The 21,981-nt window shown below is 45.4% G+C and overlaps 1 protein-coding gene across 2 annotated transcripts in view; it reads left to right on the top strand.

Annotated features, from left to right (window-relative positions):
- LOC138644800 (aldehyde oxidase 1-like) overlaps positions 1 to 21,981 on the top strand; it is a 252,342-nt gene that overhangs the window by 184,093 nt on the left and 46,268 nt on the right. For both annotated transcript variants that reach the window (XM_069733618.1, XM_069733619.1), the window contains 2 exons: positions 6,852 to 7,043; positions 12,710 to 12,937. In XM_069733618.1, coding sequence (XP_069589719.1) covers positions 6,852 to 7,043; positions 12,710 to 12,937 — 420 coding nt within the window. The remainder of the gene's footprint in view (positions 1 to 6,851; positions 7,044 to 12,709; positions 12,938 to 21,981) is intronic.

Below are 21,981 nucleotides of genomic sequence, written 5' to 3'. Positions count from 1 at the left end.
GCTCACGGGGGGAGCGCCGCCGATCGCGGCCGGGTGTCAGCTGTTTATCGCAGCTGACATCCGGCACTATGTGCCAGGAGCGGTCACGGACCGCCCCCGGCACATTAACCCCCGGCACACCGCGATCAAAGATGATCGCGATGTGCCGGCGGTACAGGGAAGCACCGCGCAGGGAGGGGGCTCCCTGCGGGCTTCCCTGAGCCCCCCGCAGCAACGCGATGTGATCGCGTTGCTGCGAGGGTCTCACCTCCCTCCCTGCTCCCTCCAGCCCCGGATCCAAGATGGCCGCGGATCCGGGTCCTGCAGGGAGGGAGGTGGCTTCACAGAGCCTGCTCAGAGCAGGCACTGTGAAGCAGCCTGCACTCCTATCAGATCAGTGATCTGACAGAGTGCTGTGCAAACTGTCAGATCACTGATCTGTGATGTCCCCCCCTGGGACAAAGTAAAAAAGTAAAAAAAAAAAAATTTCAAATGTGTAAAAAAAAATAAAAAAAAATATTCCAAAATAATGAAAAAAAAAAAAAAAAAAAATTATTCCCATAAATACATTTCTTTATCTAAATAAAAAAAAAAAACAATAAAAGTACACATATTTAGTATCGCCGCGTCCGTAACGGCCCGACCTATAAAACTGGCCCACTAGTTAACCCCTTCAGTAAACACCGTAAGAAAAAAAAAAAAAAAACGAGGCAAAAAACAACGCTTTATTATCATACCGCCGAACAAAAAGTGGAATAACACGCGATCAAAAAGACAGATATAACTAACCATGGTACCGCTGAAAACGTCATCTTGTCCCGCAAAAAACGAGCCGCCATACAGCATCATCAGCAAAAAAATAAAAAAGTTATAGTCCTGAGAATAAAGCGATGCAAAAATAATTATTTTTTCTATAAAATAGTTTTTATCGTATAAAAGCGCCAAAACATAAAAAAATGATATAAATGAGGTGTCGCTGTAATCGTACTGACCCGAAGAATAAAACTGCTTCATCAATTTTACCAAACGCGGAACGGTATAAACGCCTCCCCCAAAAGAAATTCATGAATAGCTGGTTTTTGGTCATTCTGCCTCACAAAAATCGGAATAAAAAGCGATCAAAAAATGTCACGTGCCCGAAAATGTTACCAATAAAAACATCAACTCGTCCCGCAAAAACCAAGACCTCACATGACTCTGTGGACCAGAATATAGAAAAATTATAGCTCTCAAAATGTGGTAACGCAAAAAATATTTTTTGCAATAAAAAGCGTCTTTCAGTGTGTGACGGCTGCCAATCATAAAAATCCGCTAAAAAACCCGCTATAAAAGTAAATCAAACCCCCCTTCATCACCCCCTTAGTTAGGGAAAAATTAAAAAAATGTATTTATTTCCATTTTCCCATTAGGGCTAGGGTTAGAGTTAGGGCTAGGGTTAGGGCTAGGGTTAGGGCTAGGGTTAGGGCTAGGGTTAGGGCTAGGGCTAGGGTTAGGGCTAGGGTTAGGGCTAGGGTTAGGGTTAGGGCTAGGGTTAGGGCTAGGGTTAGGGTTAGGGCTAGGGTTAGGGCTAGGGTTAGGGCTAGGGTTAGGGCTAGGGTTAGGGCTAGGGCTACAGTTTGGGTTGGGGCTAAAGTTACAGTTAGGGTTTAGATTACATTTACGGTTGGGAATAGGGTTGGGATTAGGGTTAGGGGTGTGTCAGGGTTAGAGGTGTGGTTAGGGTTACTGTTGGGATTAGGGTTAGGGATGTGTTTGGATTAGGGTTTCAGTTATAATTGGGGGGTTTCCACTGTTTAGGCACATCAGGGGCTCTCCAAACGCGACATGGCGTCTGATCTCAATTCCAGCCAATTCTGCGTTGAAAAAGTAAAACAGTGCTTCTTCCCTTCCGAGCTCTCCCGTGTGCCCAAACAGGGGTTTACCCCAACATATGGGGTATCAGCGTACTCAGGACAAATAGGACAACAACTTTTGGGGTCCAATTTCTCCTGCTACCCTTGGGAAAATACAAAACTCGGGGCTAAAACATATTTTTTGTGGGAAAAAAAAAGATTTTTTATTTTCATGGCTCTGCGTTATAAACTGTAGTGAAACACTTGGGGGTTCAAAGTTCTCACAACACATCTAGATTAGTTCCCTGGGGGGTCTAGTTTCCAATATGGGGTCACTTGTGGGGGGTTTCTACTGTTTAGGTACATTAGGGGTTCTGCAAACGCAATGTGACGTCTGCAGACCATTCCATCTAAGTCTGCATTCCAAATGGCGCTCCTTCCCTTCCGAGCTCTGCCATGCGCTCAAACGTTGGTTTCCCCCAACATACGGGGTATCAGCGTACTCAGGACAAATTGGACAACAACTTTTGGGGTCGAATTTCTCCTCTTACCCTCGGGAAAATACAAAACTGGGGGCTAAAAAATAATTTTGGGGGGAAAGATTTTTTTTTTTAATTTTCACGGCTCTGCGTTACAAACTGTAGTGAAACACTTGGGGGTTCAAAGCTATCACAACACATCTAGATGAGTTCCTTAGGGGGTCTAGTTTCCAAAATGGTGTCACTTGTGGGAGGTTTCTACTGTTTAGGTACATTAGGGGCTCTGCAAATGCAATGTGACACCTGCAGACCATTCCATCTAAGTCCTCATTCCAAATGGAGCTCCTTCCCTTCCGAGCCCTCCCATGCGCCCAAACAGTGGTTCCCCCCCACATATGGGGTATCAGCGCACTCAGGACAAATTGGACAACAACTTTTGGGGTCGAATTTCTCCTCTTACCCTCGGGAAAATACAAAACTGGGGGCTAAAAAATAATTTTGGGGGGAAAGATTTTTTTTTTTAATTTTCACGGCTCTGCGTTACAAACTGTAGTGAAACACTTGGGGGTTCAAAGCTATCACAACACATCTAGATGAGTTCCTTAGGGGGTCTAGTTTCCAAAATGGTGTCACTTGTGGGAGGTTTCTACTGTTTAGGTACATTAGGGGCTCTGCAAATGCAATGTGACACCTGCAGACCATTCCATCTAAGTCCTCATTCCAAATGGAGCTCCTTCCCTTCCGAGCCCTCCCATGCGCCCAAACAGTGGTTCCCCCCCACATATGGGGTATCAGCGCACTCAGGACAAATTGGACAACAACTTTTGGGGTCGAATTTCTCCTTTTACCCTCGGGAAAATACGAAACTGGGGGCTAAAAAATAATTTTTGTGGGAAAAAATTTTTGTTTTATTTTTACGGCTCTCCATTATAAACTTCTGTGAAGCCCTTGGTGGGTCAAAGCGCTCAGCACACATCTAGATAAGTTCCTAAGGGGGTCTACTTTCCAAAATGGTGTCACTTGTGGGGGGTTTCTACTGTTTAGGTACATTAGGGGCTCTGCAAACGCAATGTGACACCTGCAGACCATTCCATCTAAGTCTGCATTCAAATGGCACTCCTTCCCTTCTGAGCCCTCCCATGTGCCCAAACAGTGGTTCCCCCCACATATGGTGTATCATCGCACTCAGGACAAATTGGGCAACAAATTTTGGGGTCCAATTTCTCCTGTTACCCTCAGGAAAATACAAAACTGGGGGCTAAAAAAATAATTTTTGTGGGAAAAAAATTTTGTTTTATTTTTACGGCTCTGCATTATAAACTTCTGTGAAGCACTTGGTGGGTCAAAGTGCTCACCACACCTCTAGATAAGTTCCTTAGGGGGTCTACTTTCCAAAATGGTGTCATTTGTGGGGGGTTTCAATGTTTAGGCACATCAGTGGCTCTTCAAACGCAACATGGCGTCCCATCTCAATTCCTGTCAATTTTGCTTTGAAAAGTCAAACGGCGCTCCTTCCCTTCCGAGCTCTCCCATCCACCCAAACAGTGGTTTACCCCCACATATGGGGTATCCACGTACTCAGGACAAATTGTACAACAACTTTTGGGGTCCAATTTCTTCTCTTACCCTTGGGAAAATAAAAAATTGGGGGCAAAAAGATAATTTTTGTGAAAAAATATGATTTTTTATTTTTACGGTTCTACATTATAAACTTCTGTGAAGCACTTGGTGGGTCAAAGTGCTCACCACACCTCTAGATAAGTTCCTTAGGGGGTCTACTTTCCAAAATGGTGTCACTTGTGGGGGGTTTCAATGTTTAGGCACATCAGTGGCTCTTCAAACGCAACATGACGTCCCATCTCAATTCCTGTCAATTTTGCATTGAAAAGTCAAACGGCGCTCCTTCCCTTCCGAGCTCTCCCATCCGCCCAAACAGTGGTTTACCCCCACATATGGGCTATCAGCGTACTCAGGACAAATTGTACAACAACTTTTGGGGTCCAATTTCTTCTCTTACCCTTGGGAAAATAAAAAATTGGGGGCGAAAAGATAATTTTTGTGAAAAAATATGATTTTTTATTTTTACGGTTCTACATTATAAACTTCTGTGAAGCACTTGTTGGGTCAAAGTGCTCACCACACCTCTAGATAAGTTCCTTAGGGGGTCTACTTTCCAAAATGGTGTCACTTGTGGGGGGTTTCAATGTTTAGCCACATCAGGGGCTTTCCAAACGAAACATGGCGTCCCATCTCAATTCCAGTCAATTTTGCATTGAAAAGTCAAATGGCACTCCTTCGCTTCCGAGCTCTGCCATGCGCCCAAACAGTGGTTTACCCCCACATGTGGGGTATTGGCATACTCAGGACAAATTGTACAACAATGTTTGGGGTCCATTTTCTCCTGTTACCCTTGGTAAAATAAAACAAATTGGAGCTGAATTACATTTTTTGTGAAAAAAAGTTAAATGTTCATTTTTATTTAAACATTCAAAAAATTCCTGTGAAGCACCAGAAGGGTTAATAAACTTCTTGAATATGGTTTTGAGCACCTTGAGGGGTGTAGTTTTTAGAATGGTGTCACACTTGGGTATTTTCTATCATATAGACCCCTCAAAATGACTTCAAATGAGATGTGGTCCCTAAAATAAAATGGTGTTGTAGAAATGAGAAATTGCTGGTCAACTTTTAACCCTTATAACTCCCTAACAAAAAAAAATTTTGGTTCCAAAATTGTGCTGATGTAAAGTAGACATGTGGGAAATGTTACTTATTAAGTATTTTGTGTGACATATCTCTGTGATTTAATTGCATAAAAATTCAAAGTTGGAAAATTGCGAAATTTTCATAATTTTCGCCAAATTTCCGTTTTTTTCACAAATAAACGCAGGTTATATCAAATAATTTTTACCATTGTCATGAAGTACAATATGTCACGAGAAAACAATGTCAGAATCACCAGGATCCATTGAAGCGTTCCAGAGTTATAACCTCATAAAGGGACAGTGGTCAGAATTGTAAAAATTGGCCCGGTCATTAACGTGCAAACCACCCTTGGGGGTAAAGGGGTTAATAACATGGGCGGAGACATACAAAGCTCAGCATTTGAGCACTGCTAGATCTGCAGCAGATAAAACAGTGATTGTATCAATGTGACTCCAAGTACTAATAGTAATTTATCCCCTTAATGACCGGGCCAAATTATTTAAGTCTGACCATTGTCACTTCATATAGCAATAACTCTGAAATGCTTCAACAAATCCCATTGATTTGCAGAATGTTTTTTCATGACACATTATGCTTTATGGTTTGTGTTTAGATACAAAAATATCAGAAATTTGACAAAAATGTTTAAAAATTAGCAATTTTCAAACTTTGAATGATTATCCCTTTAACCAGATGGCCATACCACACAAAAACATTAATAAATAACATTTTCCACATGTCGGCTTTACATCAGCACCATTTGTAAAATGTTCTTTTATTTTGTTAATATTTGAAAAAAAAAAAAATTAAAATGGAGCAGTAATTTTTCATTTTTTTCAAGAAAATTTTCAAAACTTTTTTTTTAGGGACCTATTCAGTTTTGAAGTGACTTTGGGGATCCTATATATTTAAAACCCCCCAAAAGTGATACCTTTTTAATAACCGCACACCACAACATATTTAAAATTGCTTTGAAGGTAGTTTATTAACCCTTCAGTTGGTTTTCAGGAATTAATGCAAAGTGACATGACAGGAATAAAAAAGTGTATTTTTACCACCTAAATGTTAATAACTTCTGAACTCGCCACTGTGCACTGCAGACTGTAAGGCCGTTATTTGGCCGTGAATTCTCATTGCGAACATCAGGACCACACAATCATGATCTTAGGGTGCCGATGGAGTAAAAGTGGAAGCCCCCCACACTCTAGATGATGTAGTCATTATTTGCAACATTATTTAAGGGGTTAAATGGCCATGGTCGGGTGCCAACACTGATCGTGGCTGATGCAGCAAGTTGTCATCTATAGCGTACAGCCGACATCTGCTAGATTGTCACCTGTATGGGGATGCTAGTCTCTTATATCTCAGGTCAGTAAAAAGACGTATTGGTGGTCACTAAGGCTACGTTCACATTAGCATTGTGCGGGGCAGCATCGGCGACGCAACGCACAATGCATGCAAAAACGCATGCACAACGCAGCTTTTTGTGACGCATGCGTTCACTTTTGCATGATTTTTGGCGCAGAGAAAACTGCATCATGCAGCGTCCTCTGCGCCCTGACAGTTGCCCCACAGTGACGCATGCGTCACAAAACGCAAGAGCAACGCATGTCCATGCGCCCCCTATGTTAAATATAGGGGCGCATGACGCATGCGTCGCCGCGGCTGCCCCCAACGCAACGCTAATGTGAACGTAGCCTAAGGGGTTTTAATAAAGATCCATGAAATATCAGTTCAAGAGAATTGTGTACATCTATATGCTTTCTTATAGGGGCAAGGGAATTTAATACAGTATATTAATGAAATATGACAACCTGTAAATGACATTGCTGGGTTACTGTCTTAATTGTAATTTCAGGTGATAATAGTGGCGCTGGTTAAGATGGACAATGCATATAGCTTCCCCAATCTTAACTGCCGTGGAAAGGCTTGCAAGACAAACCTGCCGTCTAATACAGCCTTCCGTGGATTTGGCTTTCCCCAAACTGGTTTTATCACAGAGACCATTATGGATGCAGTGGCTACAAAGTGTGGATTGCCACCGGACCAGGTAAACTTGGTTATTCACATTCACTGGAGCAGCGTATTGATATAACCCTTTATTTATATGTAGAATAGTTTATTTTGCCACCTCAAAATGCATTTTCCCACGGTCCAGAGTTCACCTCAGTTCACGCTGTGAGGGAGCGCAGCTTCAGTGACATCACCAGTAGTCACTGAAGCTCCGCTCTCAGCAGCTCATTTACCAGTGGTTTTCAGCCAGGACGGTTGTATCTTGGCACCGTCCAGGTTGAAAACTGTATATTCCATAGATATGGATTACTGCGTGGGACACAACAATGGACAGGTATTGATATATTGTTGGTTTGCTATTTTACTTTTATTACAGGAGATCGAGGGCTTCGCAGGAATTAGGTGTGGTTGTAAGTATTGTTTAATTAAGATTATTAAAGGAGTCTGTGTCTTTATTTAAATTAAAGGATTTTTAACCGGGTGTCTGTGTTTTCATAACAATTTGACTATGGGGTTAGTAATAGGGGCCTCCACAACTATTACCCCACTTGCCTCTGCTACAGGGCAAGTGGGAAGAGCGAGGCTAAATGCCGGAATTGGCGCATCTTGGAGATGCGCCTTTTCTGGGGCAGCTGATTGCTGATGTTTTTAGCCAGGGGGGGCCAATATCAATGGCCCCTTCCTAGGCTATTAAGATAAGCCCGCAGCTGTCTGCATAGCCTTTGCTGGTTATTAATTATGGGGGGGCCCCACGTCATTTTTATCGGGTCCCCCAGTTTAATAGCCAGTAAAGGCTAAGTATACAGTTTTAAGCTGATATTAATAGCCTCTGAATTACCATGGGAATTACCCCCTTTCCAGGCTATAAACATCTGCCCCCAGTCGCTGGCTTTCCGTCTGCTGGCTTTGAAAATTGCGAGGAAGCCCACGCCCTTTTTTTTCCATAAAATAATCTTCTATTAATTAAATACATGTACAGTAATTTGTACACACACTGTACTAATTGTACTTGTCACTGACATCTATATATCTACCTATTCTCTTTGTATTTACTGTATGTAATCCATCTCTTCTATCCTATCGGCTCCTGCAGTGATTTTACAGAAGCCGGCAGATAAATTACCGACTTTTCATCTATCTATCTTTCAGTGCAATATAAATACATACATTATATATATGTGAGTGTTTCTGATATGTATATATATATATGTACTCTATGTGTATATATCTATTCTATCTATTCTATTCTATTTGTCAGTGTGATTTTACTGTATGCAGCACATGAATTACCGGCTTTTCAAAGCCGTGTTCCAAGTGCTGTGCGATTTATTTATTTTTCTCGCACCCATTGACTTGCATTGTCTAGTCTCTTCCGAGATTCGCAGCATGTTGCGATTTTTTTCTCAGTCCAATTTCAGCTGAGAAAAAAATCACAGATGAGATGTAACTCATTGAAAAACGTGGTCAGAGTGCAATCTGATTTTTTATCGGATTGCACTTGTCCGTTTTTCTCGCAAATGAGTCTGGGCCCTTACAATGTATGTCTAAGGAGCATCAGAACAAGGCTCCATTGGGTCACATTGTACAAGCCATTTCCGGGGAGCCTTCTATCGGAATTGCAATAACATCACTGAGAAACAGAAGAGAATGGCGCTGAATCCTGGAGAAAAATGCAGCAGGTGAGTATATTAATACACTCACCCTACACACCATACACATTTTTTATTGAAAAATATATAGATGAGAGGCTTCTTGTACTAAGACCTCTCTACTAGAACTGGTATCACCACCATATAGTGACCATATAATGGTAATATCAGTCCTAAACCAGTGCTCTGATGGTATTGCTGAATATTGTCATTCATTTTCCCTTTTCTTTTTCATTCGGCCCAGATCGCCATGACCTCTTCTTCCATCCATAACTCATCCCTGCAAAATGTAACACACAGAGAAATCTGTGGCTTACTTCTTTTCCAGGACCCACCACCACCTCTGCACAAACAATAAAACAATACAGCACTATAACCAGAGCAATACACAGTAATAATTCTCCCTCTGTAATAGTGTCCTTCTTTTATGCCCAACACAATAAAATTTCCCCCTCTGTTCCCCTACACATTAATAATGTTTCCTTTGTACTTCCTCATAGCAATAATGCTCCCCTGTGCCTCCTTATAATAATAATTTGCCCTGTGCCTCCTTATAAAAATAATCCCCATTGACTCCTGGTAATAATGACCACAAACCAACTTGTGATAATATAAAATGCCAGGTTCATTATTATAATACTAATGAGAATGCCTCCTGTGTTCTCCCTATATGATAATGAGTCCCCAGTGTACCTCCTTATAATAATCCCCCCTACTGTGCCTCCTTATAATAATGGGGGTTTTTACAAAGGGGTTTACATGCAGGACCTTTTGCAAAAGTCCTTTCACGGAACATAGGTGCAGTCACAGGTCATAGCTCCAAACTTTTAAGACATCAAAAGGAATATGTGTTGCCGGACTTACTCAGTTATTTCACCCCTACTGAAGCACCGTTGTGTTCTTGCTCACTATAATACCCTTTCCATGGCCCCATAGAGTATTATGCCCCAAAAATTCCCACATACAGAATGATGTTCCCACATTCTTCCACCTACACAGCATGATGGCCCCACAAATCTCACACAATAAGATGGTCACTAAAACCCCTTACACATTATCATTACCCCCACGTCATAAAATAATGTTTACTATAGCTCCCCACACACTATGATGGTCCCTGCACAACATGATGTTATCCACAGCCCCCCAAACGGTATGATGGTTCTCACACAGTCCCCCACACAGTATAATGGTTATCCCACAGTCCCTCACACAGTATGATGCCCACCCACAGCCCCAATACAGTATGATGGTCTCCCCACAGCCCTCTACACAGTATGACTGTCCCCCACAGCTCCAGTACAGTATGATGGTCCCCCACACACATTGAGAATCACCACTGCCCCCACACAGCATGATGGTCTCCACAGCCCTCCACAAAGTATGATGGTTCCATCACAGCCCCCCCACACAGTTGTTTCCCCCACACAGGATAATGGTTGCACCACATCCCCCACACAGTATTATGGTTCCCTCACCCAGTATTATGGTTCCACCAAAGTATGATGATCCCCCCCACCCCCCAGCATAATGGTCTCCACAGTCCTCCACAAAATATGATGGTTCCACCACAGTCCCATATAAAGTATGATGGTCTCCACAGCCCCTTCACAGTATTATTATTCCCCCACACAGTATGATGGTCCCCAAACATAGTATGATGGTCCCCCACAGCCCTAATATTGTATGATTGTCCCCCAACAGGCTTTTACTTTTATATAGTACTGTGGTCCCATATAAACACCCATACAGTATGCGGGTCTCCCTCACAGCCCCAATTCAGTATGATGGCCCCCCTTACAGCCAAAATAAAGCATGATAAAACACTTTTCAGAACCCAAACAGTATGATGGTCCCCTCACAGCCCCAATAAAGTATGATGAATCTGTTTACAGCCCCCATACAGTATGATAGACCCACTTGCAGCCCCAATACTGTATAAGCACAGTATTGTGCGCAACACAGCTCACAAAAAAACCTTTATACTCACCTAATCCAGCCTCCACATCCACCACAGATGCTGCTTCCTGTTCTATCAAATAGCTCACATGCAAACCCAACCTAGGCATATATGAGAAAGTCTATCCTTGCTGTGGAAAGAGCTCTTATAGGGTATGTGCACATTACATCTTTTTTTCTGTAGGCAGAGCCGCCAAATTTTTTTAGGCCTGCAATCTTTTTCCGAAGCAGCATTACTTGTGGCATTGCTGTCATTTTTTGTGCCGCTAGCGTCTTTTCTGTATACTACAGTGGCATGCAGCTTTCTAGCAGGAGACATACAAGCGTGAACATGCTACTTCTAATAACTACTTTACGATCGCTGAAGCAATTACAGTAGGTTGCAAATGACAGAACATGTGTACAGCAATGTTTTTTTTACATTGCTATCCACAGTTTTCATTTTTTGCCTCATTTTCTAGCGCTATCTCTGGCAGATTCCAGATGAAATCAGCCTGAAAACGACATTGTGTTCATATCTACTATATAATTGTCTAAGGGTCACTTCCGTCTTTCTGTCTGTTCTTCCTTCTGTCTGTCTTTCTGTCACGGATATTCATTGGTCGCGGCCTCTGTCTGTCATGGAATCCAAGTAGCTGAATGGTCGTGGCAAAACGCCCACAACCATTGCCATGACCAATCAGCGACGGGCGCAGTCCGGCGGCAACATGGCCGCTCCTTCCTCCCTGCAGTCAGTGCCCGCTCCATACTCCCCTCCAGTCAGCGCTCACACAGGGTTAATGTCAGCGCTAATGCACCTCTGTGTAACGCATTCCATTAACGCTGCTATTAACCCTGTGTGACCAACTTTTTTACTATTGGTGCTGCCTATGCAACATCAATAGTAAAAAGATCTAATGTTAAAAATAATAATAATAATTAAAAAAAAATCATCATATACTCACCTTCCGGCGCCTTTCCCGCTCCTCGTGACGCTCCAGTGACCGGACCATGCATTGCGATCTCGCGAGATGATGACGTATTGGGCTGGGCAATATACTACATGGGATGTGCAATATACTACGCGCGCTGGGCAATATACTATGCGGGCTGGGCAATATACTACACGGGCCGGGCAATATACTACGCACGCTGGGCAATATACTACGCGCGCTGGGCAATATACTACGCACGCTGGGCAATATACTACGCGCGCTGGGCAATATACTACGCACGCTGGGCAATATACTACGCACGCTGGGCAATATACTACGCGCGCTGGGCAATATACTACGCACGCTGGGCAATATACTACGCGCGCTGGGCAATATACTACGCACGCTGGGCAATATACTACGCACGCTGGGCAATATACTACGCGCGCTGGGCAATATACTACGCACGCTGGGCAATATACTACGCGCGCTGGGCAATATACTACGCGCGCTGGGTAATATACTACCTGACTGGGTAATATACTACCTGACTGGGTAATATACTACCTAACTGGGCAATATACTACCTGACTGGGCAATATACTACGTGGCTGGGCAATATAGTACGTGACTGGGCAATATACTACGTGACTGGGCAATATACTACGTGACTGGGCAATATACTACGTGACTGGGCAATATACTACGCGGGCTGGGCAATATACTCCACGGGCTGGGCAATATACTACGCGGGCTGGGCAATATACTATTCACGCTGGGCAATATATTACGCGCGCTGGGCAATATACTACCTGACTGGGCAATATACTACGTGACTGGGCAATATACTACGTGGCTGGGCAATATACTATGTGGCTGGGCAATATACTACGTGACTGGGCAATATACTATGTGGCTGGGCAATATACTACGTGGCTGGGCAATATACTACGTGGCTGGGCAATATACTACGTGGACATGCATATTCTAGAATACCCGATGCGTTAGAATCGGGCCACCATCTAGTATACATAAATAATTATTAAAAATTAAATGAATTAGAAAGCTAGAGTAAAATCATGAGTGTCTTAATTAGGATTCATCAGTGGTTATCAAAGGCGAGGAACGTTAAAAGACAAGCTTTGAAATTTTGCAGTAATTTCAGTTTATGATGTTTTCAGGTCCGTGAGAAGAACATGTATAAAGACATTGGACAGACACATTATAAGCAGGAGTTTGATTCCACCAATCTGATGCGTTGCTGGAACGAATGTTTGCATAAATCTTCTTATGCAAAGAGAAGAAATGAGATCCAAAAATTCAACAAGGAAAACTACTGGAAGAAGAAAGGCATTGCTATTATACCCCTAAAATTTACAGTTGGATTTGTGGAGAAAATGTTTCACCAGGTCAGTACATACAATGTAAAGTAGCCTGAATTCAATGAGTTTTCCATACAATTTTATTAGAAAGCATGCATCTTGCAATAAAATAATATAAAGCATACTCGCCTTACCAAACCACGCTTCTCCTCTTATGGCACTACCTGGGTCTCCTGCCAGTCTCCATGGTTTGTCTTTAACCTGGATACGTGACTGCTGCTGCCAATGGCTGAAAGTCGATTTATGCACAATTTCTCCCTGCAAAATATGCTAGTTTTGTAGATAAGGATGTGATGTCATAGAACAATACTAGACACATGATTACATATGTCACTCAAAGATTAGATACTTGCTACACACATCAGTAATACATTATCTATATATCATATATTTGTCACTCACCCATTAAATACATTAGAGACATAATATACACTTCTTTCCCCTATTAGATACATCAGATATATGTGGAGAGCCCGCCAGGGTTGTGGGTTACTCGGTACCGGGTCGGACGGCAGCAGTGACCTGGTTCTGGGCGTCCAATAAAATAGTCAATTGAACTTAAAGGGGATAAAGTTTATAGGGGAATTGTTCGTGATGCCACCTGTGGTATTCGGCAAATAGGAGATGTTAGCCGACGCTGCTTGAAGAGACCGCTGGGCCTGATGGTGATGCAGCAGTGTTGTTACAGCTCTCCACAGGTAGAGCTACACCCCAGGGCAGTGATGGTGTTAAAGGGTGAGGATGGTGGTTGTAGTGCAGGGCAGGTGATGCAGTAATAATTCAGAGGATACAGCAGGGTACAGTTTCCACACGTTTACTCACAGTTCTTAGTTGTAGTCCCCAGCAGGGGTGCTGTGTCTTCCGGGTCTGAGGTCCAGCCAGGTCTCAAGTAAATTGGGTGCACCTTCCAGAACCCCCTTTCTATGTTCCTTTCCTGGCCGTCTCGCTGCGCTGGCTCTCACCCTTCTGCCCTGAGCCTTCACACACAGTGTCCCAATCCAGCAGCCTCAGATCGTGTCGGGTGACACTCTCTGTTGGTCCCCTGGCTCCTATATGGCTGCCTTTTCAGCAAATGTGTTGGATGTGGCTGCAGCACATGTAGAGGCTGTAGCCTCCGACTGGCTGAGTCTTGTAATCCTCCGCTAGTCTTGGGGGCCGGTTCCCCACTGCGACCTGGTCCCTCCACCTGGCGATGGTCAGTGTGGATGTGTGCACCATGGGTGTACTGTTCAGTATCCGTGCCCCTAGGACCCCTCCTTTCTCTCCTCTTTCTGTAGCTTCTCCTTTCTCTAGCTCCCTCTGACAGGGAGCTCTTTTCTCCACATCTCACTTCGTCTCTACCTCCCCACTGACTGACTACTTTCCCTCCTAATTAGCTCCTCCCCTAACTACTGGCTCCACCCATACCCTCTACCTAGTTACCCTCTCCAGACTGGGATGAGGCCATCCTCCCTTAGGGTATACCCATGTGCCCCGACTGAACTGGTGTGTGTTGGATGTGAGTGTTAGGGTATGTGCACACGTCCGGATTTTTAGCGTTTTTTTGTGGAATTTCGCCATAAAAACGCTATAAATCCGCTGAAAAAATGCTAACATTATGCATCCTATCATTTAGAATGCATTCCGCATTTTTTGTGCATATGTTAGCGTTTTTTTCCGCAAAAAAAAACGCATACCGCAAAAAATCCGGACATGCTCTATCTTTTTGCGGATTTTCTGCGGATTTCCTATCAAAATGGACATTCCGCAAAAATTCGCGCAAAAAACGCGTCAAAGATGCGGAAATTCCGCGAGAAATCCGCGCGAAAAAAGCACGCGGATTTCTGGCAGAATTCTCCGGATTTTGTCAGGAAAAAATCCTGACGTGTGCACATACCCTTAAAGTCCTGGGTAATGCTCCCTCTATACCTGAGAGTGGGATACCACACCTCTGGATGAGGTGCGGTAACTCTGTGGCGAATGGACCCCAGAGGCGCTACATATGTCACTCACAAATTAGTTTCATGAAGCCCATACAGCACTTCCACGATAAATACATGTTGCACACATAATCACAGATATCATAGAGAAGCTCTATCTCCCAGGGGAGGATTGTGTGGCCTTCATATATCAGCTTGCCATGTTCCATAACAAGAAACATTACCCTTTTACACCCTGTCAGAGTCCTCTTGAAGGAGGAAGATCGGGCTGCGGGTACCTGTATTGAGCCGGGTCTGGAACTGTCGAGCTGTGTCCCATGTTGTCTGGTTGAAGGAATAGGGGACCAAATGGACCCCATGACCCAGAAAGAGGGGGCATGTTTAAGCAGAAAGCGTGCGCAGTGACAGCTAGTTTCCGGCCGCTGGCGGGGTCGGAGCAGGTGTGTGCGCAGCATGCTCTGGGTCGTGTGCAGCAGCTCCGCGACCGACCGCGGTCGACTTCTCACAAGCACGCCATTGGGACCGGGAGTAGAGAGAAAGACGAGAGCTCCGTTCAGTTTAGTACTGTGCTCAGGCATAGAAGCGTGGGCCGTTTGCAGGATCCGGCGCTGCGGTCCTCTCTGCTGACCATCACACAGCAGCCTTTCCTTGATACCAGAGTGTTTTCAGCTCCCTTGACTTTGGCTGCACGAGTTTATGGACTAGGGGCTCAATGGGTAAAATCGGAGACCGCCCATTTCCGCCAGAAGCCAGACCGTAAGAAGTGGAGTCTCCTCTGAGGACATTTCATCAGCCTTTGTTGGAACTACAACCCTCACTGGATCATCCGTGGCTGAGGAAACCAAGGACACGATAAGCTTATTAATTGAACTGTTGCTGCATTGCCAGTGTTTCCCTTGCCGTAGTTAGCAGGATGTAGTTCACAGGCGCAGAGGCAGCAGACCAGGTGGTCATGGGTGCCCCAAGAGCCAGCTTACCACTGGGGGCCATGCTCAGCAATCTCAAAAAGTTTACGGGGAGCAATTCACTGCTGTGGGACTGGACTGAGCAGGTTAAAGGCATGCTAAGGATGCACCCCATGAACCCCTCTATGCAGGCAGAGATTGTTGTGATGGCCCTGGCCGGGGAAGCTAGATGTTATGTTTCATCACCCGCATGAGCGGAACACTTTCACCAAAGTGTTGCATATCTTGGAGGAGATGCATGGGGACCCCACGGATGTCAGAGAATTACGGATGTACTTGCTTAGCCACGTTCAGAGGGAGGGGGTGTCCATGACCCAATATATGAACTCATTGCAAGTGGTCCACGCGGCGATCACGAAACGGGATGATGTAGGCATGGTGCCTCCTGATGTGACTTTGAAAGACCAACTTATAGCCGGCATCAGGGATGCGCTGCTTAAGCAAGCCTTGCGAGAGCGCTTGTGTGCTAATCCATGCATGTCTTATTTAGAAATTGGTGCAGAAGCGCGTGCGCGGGAGTAGGAGCAGGGGACGGCGTCCTCGGCAGGGAAGGTCCGCAGCGGGGAGGTACCTGAAACAGGATATGTCAGAGAGTTCCAGAAGGAAATACAGGAAATGTGGGAAGAGTGGTCTGACCTCAGAAAAGCCCCCCAGTGGCTCCAAATCCACCCTGAGACAGCATTGGCCCTGAGTTCCACTTTCCCCCTGTGCCTCACCCAGACATGGGTAAATCCCAAACAGAGAGACAGACGATCTGTTTCAAGCGTGGAGATATTGGACACTATGCCCGAGGGTGTGCAAAGTGGGGGCGGATGCTCACCCGGTAGCTGTTAAACTAGTGGGCTCCATGGCTGGAGGACGTCGCCCGATGCCTGAGCAGCTAAGGATAAGAGCAGGCGTTCCTGAAAGTTTGATTTCCTTCAGCCCCCTCGTATGGGCTGAAATGGATGTTTGAGCCATCTGATGTCCAGTTGATACCGGTTCACAGGTGACCACCATGCCAGAGACCTATTTCAGACGTCATATTCCTGAGGCGACACGGCCCGAATGGGGTCTGGTGATTAAGTTAACAGCGGCCAATCAATTGCCCATCCCAGGTCGCAGGGGTGGTCTGGATGCAAATTACCGTATGGAGCAAAGATGTGGACCAGAAAGGAGTTGTGTTAACTGCCGGATACCCTGGCAATGGCCCCACAGTGACTTTGCATCACCCCTTCTCTGGAACTCTCTACCACAACATATCAGACTCTCACCTACCATCAAAACCTTCAAAATGAAGTTGAAGACCTACCTCTTCCAACAAGCCTACAACCTGCAGTAACTACCGATCGACCAAACCGCTGCACGACCAGTTCTACCCTCACCTACTGTATCCTCACCCATCCCTTCTAGATTGTGAGCCCTTACGGGAAGGGTCCTCTCTCCTCCTATACCAGTCGTGACTTGTATTGTTTAAGACTATTGTACTTGTTTTTATTTTGTATACCCCTCCTCACATGTAAAGCACCATGGAATAAATGGCGCTATAATAATAAATAATAATAATGTGCTGAAAGAACTCGGGACTCTCCTGATTAACGAGTCACCAGACACTTTCCTAGATCGATAAAGCCCCCGCACCATCCAGCGGAAGGTGTTTCAACAACTGATACGGGTTGCCCTGGCCCAAGAAACATCAAGTGAAGGAAAAGTTTTGGGAAAGGTGATGGTTCTGGCCGGTGCTAATCTTGTTCTGCCGCCTGGTCAGACTGTGCTCATGCTGCCACCCCCGTATGAGCTTGTACGACCCTCAAAGGAGTGGAAGTCCAGAAAAAGTCAATGTTAATAGACCAAATACCCACAAGGCTCCTCATTGCCCGGACATTAGCTATTGTTCATGACGGTAACGTAGTGGTGCGATGTGTCAACCTCGGGGAGGACAATCTTACGCTCTCGCCCAAGAGTGAAGTGGCACAGGTGCTGGACCTGCCAGAAGAACTAATACAACCAGAGGCCATTCAGTTAGCAGTGAAACAAGGAGATCCTTGGACCGTAGCCGTTACCATGTTCCCAGAGCATCCATCTGGAAGTATGAAGGAAGGGAGTTGAATCTTGGAGCAGATGTGGGCTGAACTGATGGTACTCTCACCACAACAGGTGCAACAGGTGCAAGCTGTGCTGGAGCACTACCAAGACGTCTTCGCCCGTCATAACGATGACTTTGGGTGCACCACAGCCATAACCCACGAGATACCCACAGGCAGTGCCGCACCGATCCATGAGACATATCGGCAGATCCCGCCTCAGATGTACCAGGAAGTAAAAGAAATATTGGCACATATGCTGCAGAGTGGAGTCATACGGGAGAGTCAGAGCTCGTGGGCAGCTCCCATCATTCTAGTTCGAAAAACAGAAGAAACCCTGTGTTTTTGTGTCAACTATAGGCGACTGAATGCCTGTACAGTGCGGGAATCGCACCCTCTACCAAGAATTGAGGAGTCGTTGTCCGCCTTGGGAAAAGCGAGGTACTTCTCGTCCCTAGATATGGCCAGTGGATATTGGCAGATGCCCATGGCTGAGCATGACCAGCTGAAGACAGCATTCATACTGCCCATGGAATTATTTGAATTCAATCGGATGCCTTTCGGCCTGACTAATGCTCCTGGGACGTTTCAGCGACTGATGGAGAGATGTTTGGGAGATCCGAACTTTGAGGCTACCCTCATCTGTCTGGATGACATTATTGTCTATGCAGCCACCTTTGAAGAACATCTCCGATGGTTGGAGCAAGTGTTGAGCTGGTTACAGAAGCACGACCTGAAAGTGAAGCCACAAAAATGTCACCTTTTCCACAAGCAAATTGAATACCTGGGACACGTCGTGTACACTGAGGGTGTGAGACTTGCACAGCAGAAGATAGCGGCAGTTCATGACTGACCCACCCCCGAAGATGGTGAAGGACGTTCGGCCATTCTGGGGCTTACCGGGTACTATCAAAGGTTTGTGAAAAACTTCACTCGAATTGCTAATCCACTGCTGGAGTTACTTAAAGGAGTGCCGTCTGGTGCAAAGAATCGGACCATGCAGTCGGGAGATAGCCAGGAAGAAGCCTTTCAAGCCTTAAAGGGAACCTGTCACCTGAATTTGGCGGGACTGGTTTTGGGTCATATGGGCGGAGTTTTCGGGTGTTTGATTCACCCTTTCCTTACCCGCTGGCTGCATGCTGGCTGCAATATTGGATTGAAGTTCATTCTCTGTCCTCCATAGTACATGGCTGCACAAGGCAAGATTGCTTTGCGCAGGCGTGTACTATGGAGGACAGAGAATGAACTTCAATCCAATATTGCAGCCAGCATGCAGCCAGCGGGTAAGGAAAGGGTGAATCAAACACCCGAAAACTCCGCCCATATGACCCAAAACCAGTCCCGCCAAATTCAGGTGACAGAGTCCCTTTAAAGATGGCCTTGACTGAAGCACCAATATTGGCCTTTGCAGACTTCTCCCAGTACTTCGTCCCTCACATCGATGGAAGCCTACGTGATTTAGGGGTTGTGCTGTCACAAATGCAGGATGGGAAGCAGCGAGTGATTGCCTACACAAGCCGCTCCCTCCACGACTCAGAACGTAACCCGGATAATTATAGCTCTTTCAAACTGGAATTGCTGGCGTTAGTGTGCGATGACCGAGAAATTAGCTGAATACCTGTCAGGGTCCAAAGTCTTAGTGCGCACCGATAACAACCCCCTAGCCCACCTAGAAAATGCAAAACTGGGGGAGTTGGAGCAAAGATAGGTGGCCCGCATGGCAAAGTATCAATACAAGATCGAATACTGGAAAGGAACCGAGAATACACATGCTGATGCTCTGTCAAGAGTGACGTATGAGCGACCTGGACGCAATCGGGATGAATAGCTGGAGACAGGAGAGATTCCTGGGTTCCCGATGCCTTGCCAGGTCTTTGGCAGCGATGCAAGGACAGATCGGAGAGGCGTCGGGAGAACAAGCACTGGGACAGCCTCGAGATGACTGGGTGCGACTCCAGCAGGAAGATAGAGAACTTACATAGTAACATAGCTTTTAAGTCCATTTAGTTCAACCCATATCCTAACCTAACATGCCCTAACCAGGGGCGTAACTACCACGGTCGCAGCAGTGGCCACTGCGACCGGGCCCGGGGGAGTCAGGGGCCCGGCAGGTCAGATGCATGCCGACACCAGCAAAAAGCTAAAAACTGTTGCCGTGCAGGTGATTCCTCCCGCACTGCAAAAGACAGACCTGCCCTCCACCTGACCTGCCGGGCGCACACATCAACTCAGCAGCCGACACCTGAACTGTTAGAAAGGAAGGGCTGAAGGACCTGTGGTGACATCACCATTATCATAGGTCCTTCATCATTTATCAGCTCTGCCTCCTGATCACATGACGATGACGTCACCACAGGTCCTCCAGCTCTCAGCAGCAGCTCAGTCCTGTTTGTGTGCAGCTCGTGTTCTCTGGTATCAGCCAGCAACAGATTTCCGGTTCCTGCTGTTCTGGTGAGATGTATATTCAGATAGGGCAGAATGTGTGTTCAGATGGGCAGAGTGTGGAGTCAAATAGGGCAGAATGTGGAGTCAGATGGGGCAGAATGTGGAGTCAGATGGGGCAGAATGTGGAGTCAGATGGGGCAGAATGTGGAGACAGATGGGTCAGAATGTGGAGACAGATGGGGCAGAATGTGGAGACAGATGGGTAGAATGTGGAGACAGATGGGGCAGAATGTGGAGACAGATGAGGCAGAATGTGGAGTCAGATGGGGCAGAATGTGGAGTCAGATGGGACAGAATGTGGAGTCAGATGGGGTAGAATGTGGAGTCAGATGGGGCAGAATGTGGAGACAGATGGGGCAGAATGTGGAGGTAGATGGCTCAGAATGTGGAGACAGATGGGTCAGAATGTGGAGACAGATGGGGCAGAATGTTGAGACAGATGGGGCAGAATGTGGAGTCAGATGGGGCAGAATGTGGAGTCAGGTGGGGCAGAATGTGGAGGTAGATGGGGCAGGATCATCAGCAGGATGTGGATTTGGGTGGAAAATATTTTGGCAGGAGGGGGGCCCATTTGAAAGTTCGCACCGGGGCCCATAACTTTGTAGTTATGCCACTGGCCCTAACATGTTGATCCAGAGGAAGGCAAAAAAAACCCATGTGGCAAACACTAAGCTCCACATTGGGGAGAAAAATTCCTTCCCGACTCCACATGCGGCAATCAGACTAGTTCACTGGACCAACACCCTATCAAGGAATCTAGTGTAAATAACCGGTAATATTATACTTTCTAATAAAGGCATCCAGTCCCTTCTTAAATTTTAGTAATGAATCACTCATAACAACATCATACGGCAGAAAGTTCCATAGTCTCACTGCTCTTACAGTAAAGAATCCACGTCTATTATTATGATTAAACCTTCTTTCCTCCAGATGTAGAGGATGCCCCCTTGTCCCCGTCTCAGGTCTAAGAGCAAAGAAATCATTAGAAAGGTCTTTGTACTGTCCCCTCCTTTATTTATACATTGTAATAAGATCACCCCTTAGCCTTCATTATTCCAAACTAAATAGCCCCAAGTGTAATAACCTATCTTGGTATTGCAGACCCCCCAGTCCTCTAATAACCTTGGTCGCTCTTCTCTGCACCCGCTTTAGTTCATCTATGTCTTTCTTATGCACCGGAGACCAGAACTGTACACAGTATTCTAAGTGTATAAAACTCCAGAGATCAAATGGAAGTTTTGTATAAAAAGTGAACAAACTTTATTTATACCAATACAAACAGTTTAAAAATAAGCACATACCAGGTAATGAAAGTGCTAACAAACAAAAGACACCTGATGTTAAAGGTCTACAGCACAAAAATTAGTGTGTCATGATATCAATATAATATTTAAGGTGCAGACAAAAGAAAGTCCTATATAGTATCCAAAAACGTATAACTCTCGTTAGTGGTAACCCTCATTTTTATACCATACTCCCTCATTAGTGACAACCTGAGGGGATTCCATATCTAGGTACACCAGTTTGAATAAGGCATGCAACCATAATTTGTGCCCAACTCCGTGGACCTAAGGACAGGAACAACAGGAGACCATGTCTCACCTGGTGCTGGGAAGACCACTGCACGCACCCCAACGCATGTTTCGCCGCTGTCAGCCTCGCTTTCTTAAGGGGAAGTG

The sequence above is a fragment of the Ranitomeya imitator genome, chromosome 7, assembly GCF_032444005.1.
Source record: "Ranitomeya imitator isolate aRanImi1 chromosome 7, aRanImi1.pri, whole genome shotgun sequence".
Classification (NCBI taxonomy): Eukaryota; Metazoa; Chordata; class Amphibia; order Anura; family Dendrobatidae; genus Ranitomeya; species Ranitomeya imitator.
The sequence above is the reverse complement of the archived record's forward strand: the minus strand, read 5'-3'. Positions and strand labels throughout refer to the sequence as shown.